Here is a 14,164-nt window from a genome sequence, read left to right as displayed (position 1 = left end):
GTGTCAGTGTTTCCCGATAACAGTAACGACAGTAACGACCATTCACAAACAGCATCAAAAGTTGTGAGGTTGGAACGACAGCTCTTGACCTGTGGTTAGAAGGAGAGTTTCTTGTTTGCGTGACATGTGGAGTCATTACAGTTTTTCTCAGTCGTTTTGGTGCATTTCTCATAACACTATTTACATTTGCATAACAGTTAATGCAGTTCTCAAAACAATTAGTACAAACTGCAAAACCTAGTTGATAACCTGCAAAACCGTGTCACTTGCTCAAAATGGATAGCCCATTCCTCAAAAGCAAGTATTTATGTCAATGAATGTGTCAGTGTCATCAAAATGAAAAGTCCTGACACCATCGTTTATGAACAAGATAGTCAAATGGCTTAGTCATGTTTTCATTATGACAGTTTACTCTGTAAATGTTTTCCAATGATGAAAGTCAGATCTTCGTGACACTACCTGAAAATGCTCAATACAGCACTAAATACTATTTGCACAGCCATTTGAAAAAAATACAGTAAAGTTACACATTACTGTATTTATGAGGTAACTGAGTACAAGACACTGAATATGTATGTTTCACATTTTTACTGCATATGCTCTTTGCAATTTTTTCACAGCATTGTGCAAAAGAAAAAATACACCATTATTTACAACAAACATAAACTCCCTTTGGGTAGAGCTGTGCACAACTGTACACAATATTGCAGTAGGCCTATATACTGTATTGGAACTGAACATACAACATACATAGGACTGTAATCATTCATGCACATCCAGACGTTCCTCTCTGTCTGGTCACATAATTTCATCTACATCCCAGCGAATATCATCTCTTGCTCAATTGCAAATTGTTCAATTTAGGAGACTTTCTCAGGATTTTTTCTTTTTTTTTTTATGACAGATTTTGACAACTAGTTCAACATTTTTGTATGTAATGACTCAAGCAATGAAATGAGGACTATTAGTTTTATATGGAATGACTATTCAGCATTCACAAGTATAGTTAATTTTGACTGACATGACTTAAGCAAATGATAATGTTATCAAATAGCAGAGAGTTGTATGAAAGCAACTGATGCATGTCCAAAAGCATTTGCAATTTGTTGGAAGGAATGAGAAACTGCTACTATGATGTGCACAAATGACTAAATGTTGTGGAGGTTGAACTAACTGTTGTGCAAATGTAAATAGTGATGTGAGAAATGCACCAAAGCGACTGAGAAAAACTGTAAATCCTTATGTTGAGCCAAATAAGCAAGCTGATTTTCAGTACAATCTGTATCTTTTATTTAGAATACATACAAATGTAATTTACGTCTTTTAGTTTGTCAACAGATTTAAAGCACCATTTTTAAAGAGTGCTCTACTAAGTAAGAACGAGCCTATGATTGAATCTGGAAATAAAGCAAAATAACTGATAAAAATGATCAGATCCTCAGATGCCATGTCCGTAATTTATAGCAAAATATCTAGCATTAATTCGATCTCAAACAGATTCATTAAAAGAAGTTATTACTTAACCAGGTGCTTGACATCATTAACCAACGTAGTAGAACGATCAATTTGCAACAAAATGGTTTTGGGAAACAGTCGACTCGTGACTAGCTAGTTGATTTCTTCTACGATACATTTCTTCTACGAGTTACGTCGCTGTACGGGACATTTTAAATATACTTTTAGTAAATCTCTTATTTTTATGGTCCTACATTTTTTCAAGCTGTGGATGGTTCTCTTTATACCTACAGGTGTCTTTTCTTACTTAAAAATATCTCAGGGGACCTATAGGTCAGCAAGTATCAGCCTGTCTGGAAATTGCCTTCACACACACACACACACCTACCATCCCAACAGAGATTACTCCTGACTTCAGCACAGCCAGTCATGACCTTGAAGGTCATTCCGGCCATCATTACTTGTATATAAATACTCACAGTCAAGAAAGGGTGTTCAAAAAAGAAAAGAAAATGGGATTTGTTATCTAGCACAAGAGCTCTTAATGAGCTGCTAAACTGCCCACTCTCATGGCCTCCAATGAAAACAGATGGATCTGATGCCCTCGGGCGACTCCGTCTCTGTGGCTGTGGGTTGTCCGAAGGTTACATCAATGCAGTTAGTGCCCACTCTTTCTCTCTGGTAAGCCCAGAAACATCCCAGCTTTACTGTCTGGATGCTAAAGGGCTGGTGGTTTGCCTCAATGTCCCTGGATGACTTTCCCATTCAATCAGATGGTTTACCCTTTTTATTATTATCAGGAATCCAAGCTTTGCACATGCATTATTATTGCTCTTAAAAAGTAATATATAGGAGATGTCTGCATATAACTTACCCTGCACAGTTTGTTGTTTTGAAACCCATTGAGGCTTTCTTCAGAAAATGCCATTCCTGACACTTTTTCAAAGCTCTTCACACAGTTCTCCTACCTAACTTTCAGCTTAGCACAGCAGTTAATTCATACATGTCTCAAATCAAGTCATTCTTCCATAACACTGGCAAAGATTTTCACCCAACAAATACACGCTGTCACTCATAAAACAATGACCTAAAAACACTAACAACAGGCAGCATTATACAATGTTTTCTTTTGCAAAGTTTCTTTATATAATTCACTGCAGTATTTGTTACATAGTCCATGTTTACAATATAGTACAAAATTATTCCTAAGTTTTCCTCTTTTATGCTAATGAAATTGAAAGAATAACACCTGTTTAGGTGTTCAGCTACATCTAATTCTTTTGATTAGTATTTCATTTGGAATATATTTCAATATGGTATTACTGTAGAAATGTTGTATTTTTCTAGGTTTTGAACTTAAGTTGAACAGGTTTGAAATGAGTATGTAGATGTGCAAAATGGCCTGTAGTAGGTAGGCTACGTAGTCTTAATGGTGTTTGTGTCTAAGTGAGAAATGTATTAATGTAATTTGAAAGATTTCGTAATTGAATGTATTTTGAGCCAAAGCAGTGATACATGATCCACAGTTTATGATGTTGCGCTCACTGTGTAAAGAGTTTTGAAAAAGTGACCCAAGTACTGATGGGTACTTGGATGTGTCTGTAAAAACTGTAAACACACTGGTTTGCAGCACAAATTCTTCAAGTTATTTTAACCATAGCTAATCAATCAGAAGTCTTCAAAAAAATTGCTTATTTCCATATTGCAAAATAAGGCGATACATTATGTCATAAACACTCGGAACACATATTAGACCACTAGGTCAACATTCATGGGCATAATATTACAATATAATATTTTCAGCCTGTGCGTTCTCAGGTTTACAAACAAACAGAAATAAAAACTGATTTATAGGCCTATTCTGCAGCGTTTACATCAGCTTGCATGCAGTATTACAAAGCAGTATTTTGCTCTCATTCTTTCTGACTTGCTAAAGTGGAGTCAAATGACAAGTTACTGTGGAGGTGAGCACAGTGAGGCTGGAATACTTAATGGCTTGTCAGATTTATTAGCTTGCCAGCTATTGTAATATCCTGCTGTCTCTCCTCACGAGCTGCAATGGCCTGTCAAGCGCTGTCTTTCTCCAGAGCCACAGAACTGCACTGTGAGCTTCCTGTCACAAATTTGGAGATTTCCATGCTGTATTATATCACTGTGCTTATGAATGTTTAAATAAAAAAGTGAAGTTAGATTTGAACTATTCATTTTTCTCTCTTTAAGCTTTTATAAACTGTTATAACAGTAATAGTATGGTTTTTGGGCATTTACCAGACTGTTATCATGAATATCATCATGTATATGCCAACCAGATTACCTTAGTATTACCATCCCTGTACTGTTTTGGTAGGGAAGGCTGAATGATTTAGTGGTGTATTAACATGTAGCCGACTGTATAGCGGTTCTCCCTGTGTTCCTAATGACTGTTTGTTCTCTGACTTGACAGCTTTGCAAATAAGGCATTAAGCTGGTGCGCCACAGTTTCATTTACATCCTCCTGAAAAATCGATCTGCTGGGCTAATGTTGCCCGGGTAATTAAAGGGATGGAGCTCATAAATGCCCTCTGGATACGAGTAATAAAAATCAACTTTCAATACTGAACCTGAGTTACAGTCCCCATGACAGTTTTCCTCAGATGTCCTTTGAATTTCTTGCAGTTAATTGCGTTATGTCTATTTATCGAGTGCCATGCGAAAGTGTTCAGACTGATCAATGCATTTTTTCTCCTCGGTTAAAAAGACTATTGATTTTTTTTTCTTTCTGTGCTGTTTTTATATCTAAGCACTGACCTGAAAATTTCATTTTAATGTGACATTTAAAAACTGAATAAAATTAAATTTGAAATAAAACTATACAATAAAATAGTCATTTAATTCAAAACAAAAAGTCACATTAAAATGTTTTGGTGAAATATATCCCTTTTGCAAAAATGAAACAAAACATACAACACAAAAATTCTCTTTTTGAAGTTTTTGAAGAGCTTGAGTTTGGTTGAGCAACTGCTTCTGTGTTATTTGTCTTTGTAGTTTGACATGCAGCGGATAACACTGGAGGAGCTGAAACACATCCTTTTTCATGCCTTCCGGGACCACCTGACGATGAAGGACATCGAGAACATCATCATCAATGAGGAGGAGAGCTTGAACGAGAACTCGGGAAACTGTCAAACAGAGTTTGAGGGAGGTGAGTGTAAACATTGTGTGTGTATCAGTGGTCCCGGAATGGGTTTTAAGGCCAATGCACAATGCACCGACAGACGCAGACCAATGCAGAGAATCACCAGATTAAGCCCAAAGTATACTTCGGCCGCACCGTCCCAGTGACGTAATTTTCATCATCAGGAGGGTCCGTGGACGTCCGCACACTGAAATTAATACGTAACTACGTATTAACGCGTAAATGACGTGTTAACGCGTAAATTTCGTGTTAAGACGCAATTTCACACGTTTTGGCCCTTTTGGCCTTCCATAGCACACCGCACACTTCCAAACAAAATCCACATAAAATCCACCGAATGTGTCCTTAATTTTTCGCGTTCCACTCTGTCTTGCGCACAGTTGAGCGCACGCTCAAGTCACTCGCACATGTACACGCACTGTTCGCTTGGTCACAAAATTTGGGCTGCACGCGGACGGGGTGTGTGGACGTCCGCGGACCCTCTTGATGACGAAAATTAAGTTACACGGATAGTGTGTCGACCTTTGTGAAAACGCGGGCAGCCAAAGAATACTTTGGGCTTCAGACATTCTGCGACCCAACAAATGCAGATTGAGCATGTTCAGTCGGTGAAAACAAGCGCCGTCTGTCAATGCAGGGTGAATTGACCTTTATGGCCCTATTTTAACGATCTGAAACACAAGTATCAAACGCGAAACGCAAGTAACTTTGTGGGCGGATCGACGCAAATCTAAAATGGGTTGGTCTGAAGTAGCTACATTACTCATAGGTGTGGTTTGGGCGTAATGTGCAATAAACCAATCAGAGGGTCATCTCACATTCCCTTTAAAAGCAGGCATGTTTGTTCCATGGCGGATTGCTATTATAACGGCGGATTTGCCAGGCGCACGCCAGGAGTGGTTCACAGACGAGGAGAGTAACGTTCTCGTCAGGGCCGTAAAACACAGAGAAGTGACATTGTATGGGGATGGAGAAACCCACGCAAATTAGCTTAGGTTAAACGGGCGTATAATAATTTGGGTAAATGTGTAAGCTAGATGATTAGATGAAGCAATGATTTCCCTCGTGTTGTAATATTTTCCTTGTAATTATGTATGGTTTGCGAAAATGGGAACTGCTGCCTGCATCTGTGTAGATGAGAGAATCAAAGTGTATGCGCGTTGTGCACACGCTACATTATGGCCAAGCATGCGCCCTTAAAATAGCATCTGAATAACGCGCCACTGACTTTAGACTAGGTTTTTCCTGAATTGTTTTCTGAAACTGCAAAATAGCACCAGGGAACGTTTGCGCCGGAACACGCCTCCTCTTTTCGCTGAACCGCCCCCGGGAGCGCAAGTTCATTCCCTTATTTACCGACGTGCGTCTGTGGAGGGAAAAGTCCGCTGTGCGTCGGGTGCAAAATAGGAATGATACATGCGTCGGTGTACAAAGTCAATTGCGCTGGGTGCAAGATAGGGCCTTTAGAGTCAATTCACCAGTCAAAATACCAGACTAGGCAAGTATTCTGGTAAACACTCTTGATTAGTCTTAAGTGAACGTGAACAGTTGATGTGTATCATTATATTGGATCCGCGGGGTTGGTCTTTAAATGACAGTAGCCTATAAATACCTGCTGCTGTCTATGTCATTAATGTTAATCAAACAACAAGACACAGCTCTAACAAAAATATATCTATATTTAATTTATACAGTGAACACTAAAGTGGTATTGTACATTTAGACCTAATTATTACATGTCTGTTCCTGAATACACTATAGACCTTACTTTATTTGTAACTTTGATACCCTATTGTATTTATCTATGCTTTTAATTGGTGTATTTGATCTTTTTGCTGTTCACTTTCCTTTATTAATGTTTGAACTTCAGTTAGACCTAGTAGTTTTTGTTGTGGTATCGAAGTACTTAAAGTGTACTTTAAGTAATAAATGGAAAGCAAAGTTACATTTGCCATGATCCGATCCATGAATCAAAAACATTAATATGATCCGAACTGTGGGTTTTGTGATCCGTTGAACCACTAATATAAAGAATTTCAAACAAATGGAGTATTAAATAGGGTACTCTGCAATATTCATGATTTTAGTCAATATTTTTAATAATTGAGTTAAGGACATGTATGCACAAAATAACAAGTGTATAGAAGACGAAATGACAATAAAGTAAGTATAATAAGTAGAAAAACACATAATACACAACTTTTCTTTGGATATAAAAGCTATAAAATAATTCTGAGCACCCTTTAAACTCCTATGTATGTATCTAACTTTAAAAACAGTGTTTGTTATGATGTGTAGGTGCTTCTCTTGAGTTCATTATACGGTTGTCTGCTTCAGTCTGTTTGTTCTTTCAAACTAATATGGGCTGATGTTAATGTTGTTGTTTCATGCATAATAAAGCTCCTCTTACTGCACCTCATCTCATCCTGTGATGAATAGCACAATGTTCCCCATGGTAATACACAGGGTTAATTAACTTTTTAACAGTATGTGATATTCACAGCCTATTGACATGAGGTGCAATTTTTAGAAGCTTATTTTTTGGTTATTAAAATCAGAGGAGTGAATTGAAAATGCTAGTTTGGATTTTGAGTAGGCAGCTCATTTCCAGATTGATGAGTGGGTGTTGTCACTGCATCTACAGGGTCACAAGAGCTCACTGTCGCATATGCTACTCTACATTATGAGATCTCCCGAAACAGACTATAATCATCTTATGAAACTTGTGAAAATGAGTTTTGAAATTATGACGCAAACACACTATTTTAAGCCTATGTAACTCTTTGAGTGCCTCAGAGCATTTAAAAGATTTTTTCCTCTTAAAAATATTTTAAACCTAGTGAATGAATAGAACCATCAACATATGCGTTTAAATAGTGGCCACTAAGGTCATATGACCAGCTCTATCTTGTATAGATAATCCGCACATAATGTGGGAAAGAAATATATTGTGGTCACGAATTATAAATTAAGAATTGATTCCCACGACTTATTCATTCATGGGAATTCATTCATGGTTTTGTTAAATCGTGGCCACAGCTTATTAATTTGTTCCCTCATTTTAGGTAAATCATGGCCACATTGTACCAATCCAGTCTCTCATTTTATATTAGTTAAATCATGGCCACAATTAAGCTAAAACAAGGGATCAAATTAGTACAACATGGCCATTATTTACCTAAAATGAGGAATTAATTAATACATTTTGGGAACAAATATTTAAATCTTGGCAATGATATCTAGTTTTTCCCCCTACATGTCGTGTGCAGGGCTCCATAGTCCTTCAGTTTAAAAGTTAAAGGACAAGTTCGGTATTTTACACTTAAAGCCCTGTTTACAGATCGTTTCTGATGAAATAGAACGTTTAAGATTAAATTTTGGACAAATGCTGCTGTCCCGAGAATTTTAGGTTTATTTCGCTTTCCCCAAAACCTCTAGAATGGGTGTATAGGTGCACTGGGACAATCCTTCCTAAAACGCATTAAACTTTCGTTTACAAAGACGTGAAACTCACCGAGTGGTCAGGGGTGTTCACTGATATGCTCACACAAAAATCGCTGCAAAAGATGCCCCTTGTCCTTTAATAAACAAAAACTTCATGCATCCACACCAATAGGTGTCAGTATAAAATGCAAAGTTATTAGAACTAGGGATCAAGAGAATAAATTAATGCTGGTGGCTGAATTCTGAATAGAATTAGAATTATTTCTGCCATAGTTAATCTTTATATATCTTTATAGTATCAGTTTTTAATGATTTTAAATACTTCAATTAGTATAAATTATGCAACAATTAACATTAGAAAGAATTGTAGAAAGCATGTTTCTTTCAGAAAGTGGTGTCTAGTTATCATCTCTGTAAATGGAAGGTCAAGTTGAGCACTGTCACGATTTTGGGTTTGTGCTTGTCATGTTTCTGTGTCTTGTCATGCTTCATGTCTGTCATGTGATTCCCTGTTTGTCATGTGATCCTGCCATGTGTCTTGTCATTGGTTAATTGTCTGATCATTGTTCAGGTGTCCCTTGTCTTGTCTTTAGTCTGTGTATTTAAGCCCTCATGTTTGTCATGTGTCTAGTCCTGTAACCACTGTTGTGCAAGTTTATGTTCATTGCTTTTTGTCTTGTTTCATGCCACGCCATGCTTTTGTTTCATGTTTTTGGATTATTTTGTCAATAAAGCTGCACTTGGGTTCTCAAGGCTTGCCTTCAGTGGATCCTTCTTACAATCACATTGCATTGTCTGATTAAAGGAATTGTTCATCCAAAAATCTAAATTCTGTAAATAAAAATAAAAAGTAACTATACTGCAATTAGTTCCTAAAGACTTTTTAGGAAGTAACGCAATATTGTAATGCATTTCTTTTAAAAGTAACTTTCCCCAACACTGCTTATAAGTGTTATGATTCCAGTGTATGAATGTTCAGTATGTTGCTGTATGGAACACACTAGGACATTGTTACCATTGCAGGGGTCAAGCACATCCCTTATGCCAATGCCTCGAGTCTCTGTCCTACCAGCAGTAACAGATGTCCACAGCGCTAAAGCAACACTCATCCACGCACTCTCTCTTTATGAATCATTCATGGAGGCACCTGGGCCGAGCTCATGTGTTGTCAACAGACCACACACTGAGACTATGGTAATGTATCCAGAGACGCAATCTCTTTAACATAAAAACTATATGGTGTCTATTAGAATTATCCAAGCATCAGATTTGGTGTTGTATTTGACACAGAAATGTACAGCAGCACTAACAAGATTTCTTTTTGTTGAGAGGGTCAAAAAATGAAGGTGGTGGCCATTGTGAAAACAAAGTACACTTTAGCATACTTATGGAAATATGGTGGCCTACTTATTATGGAACAATATACTTTAAAAGAATATACGAACACATAATTGCATGCTAATTGCAAATAAATTAAATTATAGTGTCAGATTTATATTGAATGCAGTTATAGCTGAACTTTAGAGTGCTTTTCTTTTGCTTCTACATCATTCTTATTCACTGATAATTTTCCTCTGATTTTAGGGATAGGTTATGGGTATGGTTAGGTTTAGGAATACATTTTACAGGAATGTTGTTCCAGGATCAACAAAATGTTTATCCAAGAACATCTCTTATTTGGCAAAATCACAGCAACCAATATGGTAATGTAATATCGAACAAAACACTACAATTAAAATTATAATCAAATAAGTGTACTTCTTTAAAGCATGACAAAAGATAACTAAAACAATGATATAAAATGTACTTAAAGTAACTTTCAATTTGACATTATTTCAGAGTGCACTTTCTAAAATTTACTTAAGTGTATTAAATGAAAGTGTACTCTCATTAAAGGCACACTATGTAAGATTTTTGGATCAAAATATCCAAAAAACACAAAACAAAAAAACACCAATGTTACAATGTTATATATTTTGTTAATTTGTGTACTTACATTACACCAAATGTTTCTAAGAATGTTCTAAGAATGTATCAATGATATCATACCCGCGTTAACCTCAGTTTCCAGTTTTATTTAGTAGAAACCATGGAAACACCAAAGACGCTTTAATATATTGTGTGTTTCATTAGACAGGTGAGAAACTGTTTGGACTAATTCATCGACAGAAAACGAATCATTGTTATACAGCTCAACACAGTTAGTCTTTTTGTTTAAAACTTGTTTTCTTGATTTACATCGAGTACCATATTTACCATGCCTAATATCGAACAGTGTGCAACAAGTGTCTCATATACTAACATTATAATAACTTTCAACACACTCAAATGTGTTGCGTTACCCCACATACGCATGACCGGAAGAAGCGGAAGCGGTCTGCGGCATAATAAAAGCTCCACTGCAATTAGTCTCTCATTGCAATCGCTCCAGCGGCCTCGTTCCACTCCAACGGCTTTCGTAACTTTAATACATTACCAGTCATCCATGAATATGATTTCTGCCTGAGTCCCGTTGTATTCTCCACAGGCTGTAGAGTAACTGTAACTGTACACCGGCTGTAACTCCCATAATTCCACGAAATCAACGCGTCATTAAAGCTACGCCTTTGTTTTGAATAAGCGACCTCTAGTGGCGAAAAATTACATAGTGTGCCTTTAAGTACACCTAACATGCCTTTTATTTCATTAGTTTATATTATGTACAAGTATGTTTTTTTTTTTAGATATGCTTTTAAGATTTGAAGTACACAAGTGCCCATTCAATGCAATTAAGCGCACTTCTTTTCCAGTACTCTCAAGACTTTTTGAAGTTCAAAACATGCTGAGCATGCTGCGAGACATTTTATCTTGACTTCTATCTGCTGCCATTTGGAAAGGCAAGAGTGGGGAAAAATCAAAAGTTCTCAAAGCAAAACACACTCAGGCAGAAGAGTACCTATGTTTGCTCATTATCGTGCCTCCGCTCTACCGTAACCAGGCCAGGGATTGGCTGCAGGGGGGAGAGGGGAGAGGGGTGAGACTTGCTGACTAGCGCTCTGTGCCGGAAGGAGGACTGGAGCGGAAAATGGTATCACAGGGTGAGGCTGGCACACAATCTGTCTGGCTGTGTGTTCCAGAAGCACCTAATAACTGGCTCTATTCTAAGCCCAGACCCCACTGTCACCCCACGCTTGTGAGCCGAGCAGCCACATGTGCTCAGGTGAATCTCAAGCCCCAGTGAAACGTATCCACCACCTCGCAGCTGCGCAAGAAACGCCGCTTTATTTAGACCAGTCAGATTGGCAGATGAAAGGCGGTCGGCTAATGCAAATTGACACCTACACATTCAGACAGAAGTAGAAAATGCATTCAGATTCAGATCAGACGTTTCTGTTGTTTTCCTAAGGATGTCAGGACTAAATCGCTGTTTTTGTGTCATTGCAGTTCATCCCAAAAAGAAGAATCGACAGACGTGCGTGCGCAAGAGCCTGATATGCGCTTTCGCCATGGCCTTCATCATCAGCGTCATGCTCATCGCGGCCAATCAGATGCTGCGCAACGGCATGGAGTAGCGACACCACTGTGAGCGGGGCCGAGCCTGCATGTGCATGTCTGTCGATGAAGTTGTTGAAACTAACAAATTAACACTCGAGAAACAAAACCAAACACCTCACTACTGAAAAGAGGAGCTTTTTATTCTTTTTTTATTTTATTTGTATTCTCCTGTTACTTTTCCACGCGGACCAAGTGACGCAGGAAGTGTACGGCGAGCCAAGCCAGCATGTTACACGGGGCCTCGTCTCTCAGGCAGGGACTTTAAAGGGCTGACTTTCTGCTTGTTTCATGCCACCTCTGTTCCCTAATGCAATAACACGCAGGAGTTAATAAGCACCTCTTCTGCGACGCCGTCTCCTCCGTGGCTCCAGAAATTTCAGCCGGGATTCGCTGATGAGCTTCTGCTGGGTTCGGGTCTGCTGTCGACGTTGGAAGGCAAAAGTAAATTGGCAACTCATTACACCTTTGTGGAGGGAGGGTTACAGCATCCACTCCGGAGACTATTTATGTCTGCTCTTGCCAGAGCGCTTCTCTAGTTTAGGGGATGGTGGGAGGAAGGCTGAGGAAGGAGCGCTCATTGTAGTCCATAATTAAATTCATAGTCGTCAGCTTCAAAAATCCATGAGCCTGACTCATAGTTTTGATCATTTCGAATGTGTTCTGCTATTTGATTGTGCGATTTTACCATGTCTAATGCTTTTTCTGAAGTGGTTTGTAGTGAACACGCCCACGTGAAATATTGAAACGCCACAGAAAGTCGCACAGATTTCCACAAAATTGGAACTACCGTCATTCAGAATTTCTACTCGTTCCCCACTATGTTTGTTCAGTACACACTGGTAGAGCATGGCACTAGAAACAGGTTTGATTCCCAGGGAATGCACATAATTATAAATAAATAAAAATTATATCCTGAATGCATTGTAGTTTGCTTTGGATAAAAGAGTGTACCAAATGCATTAATGGAATTGCTAAAAAAAATAATGAATATTTTGCTTTGTTTACTAGTAAAATATCTAAGTTTTCTTAAAACATTATTAGCAAAATTGCATAAAATATGGAGATTTATATATTTTAAAGAATATATATATATATTATATAAACAATTATATATTTAATTAAATATTATAAACATTAAATAAAAAATTACACCTTGCACTTTTGCTTTGAAGTATTTTATTTTGTGTGTTAATGAACATGCAGGGAAAAAATATGTATATTGTGGCCACGGATTTAACAATTAATTAACATGACATACTCAAATTCTTAATTCGTGGCCACTATATATATTTTTGTCTCCGTAGAAAACAGCAAAAATTGGATTGGATTGAAAGAAGATATGTTTATTGAGTACATTTGAAAAAATTATACATTTGAAATTATTCAGTTTTATAATATATATTATGGTTGTGTATGTGTGGATATATTATCTTATATAGTATATTTATCTTGTTTTAAGAGTATTTAGATATTTTTATGGGAAACAAGAGTAAGATACTGATGAAAGAAAACACTTTTAGCTATTTTTAATTTGATTATGCTTTCAGCTACCAATAAGACTGTGGTACGCTCTCAGGTCTGTTTAAATCCATTCCTAATCTTTTCTGCCAAAATTAGATCAGAAAATGTTGGCAGGTTCCGTCTCAACCTAGTAATGTGTGGAGAACAAAATGTGTGCTTTCTTGGGGTTTGCAGTATGTCAAGGCGCTTGATGTGGCTTAATGGTACTTTATGGCCAATTATTGCTGTTTCAAGGGATAGTTCACTTTGAAATTAAATTTTGGTATGTTTTAGCTTACCTCAAGGGCATCCAAGATGTAGGTGTCTTTGTTTCCGCAGTAGTTTCATTTTGGATATTTTTAGGTCAAACCGTTCTTGTCTGTCAGTCATATAATGCAGGTCTATGGTCACTGTCTCAAAGAGCATGCACAGAGTCCAAATGAAACAATTCCCCATCGTAAGTACACATTGATGGCCTAAGACACGAAACAAGCGGTTTGTGTGAGAAAACGAACAGTATTTATATAATTTTTACCTCTACACAACCACGTCCAAGTGATCTGAGAGCGCTCGCGCATCCTGGTGTGTGACGTGTGCGCGCGTTCTGGCTTAGTCTGCGCAAGCGCCGGAAAGTGTACAAGAGGTAAAAACGATATAAATACTGTTCGTTTTCTCACACAAACCGCTCGTTTCGTGTCTTAGGCCATCAATGTGTACTTACGATGGGGAATTGTTTCATTTGGACTTCTCTGTGCATGCTCTTTGAGACAGTGACCATAGACCTGCATTATATGACTGACAGACAAGAACGGTTTGACCTAAAAATATCAAAATTGAAACTACTGCGGAAAAAAAGACACCTACATCTTGGATGCCCTTGAGGTAAGCTAAAACATACCAAAATTTAATTTCAAAATGAACTATAACCCTTTCAGGGTTATACTTGTTGAGATGCACATTTTCAGCATTCCTGAAAGGTTTAGGATGACTCTCAGATTTTTCTAGTAATGAGCTTGGGTTGTTTTAAGAGGGGCAGTGTTTTACCAGTGTATCAAC

At 37.7% G+C, this 14,164-nt stretch overlaps 1 protein-coding gene across 1 annotated transcript in view; it reads left to right on the top strand.

The window, feature by feature from the left end:
* caln1 (calneuron 1) overlaps nucleotides 1-11,625 on the top strand; it is a gene marked incomplete at its 3' end in the record, with an annotated part of 46,623 nt that extends 34,998 nt beyond the window's left edge. Inside the window, exons 4-5 of the mRNA XM_081370340.1 lie at nucleotides 4,480-4,636; nucleotides 11,498-11,625. Of these exons, the coding sequence (XP_081226466.1) occupies nucleotides 4,480-4,636; nucleotides 11,498-11,625 (285 nt within the window). The remainder of the gene's footprint in view (nucleotides 1-4,479; nucleotides 4,637-11,497) is intronic.
* Nucleotides 11,626-14,164: the final 2,539 nt, after the last annotated feature.

Source organism: Scardinius erythrophthalmus (genome assembly GCF_964197995.2).
Source record: "Scardinius erythrophthalmus genome assembly, chromosome: 7".
Lineage (NCBI taxonomy): Eukaryota > Metazoa > Chordata > Actinopteri > Cypriniformes > Leuciscidae > Scardinius > Scardinius erythrophthalmus.
The sequence above is the reverse complement of the archived record's forward strand: the minus strand, read 5'-3'. Positions and strand labels throughout refer to the sequence as shown.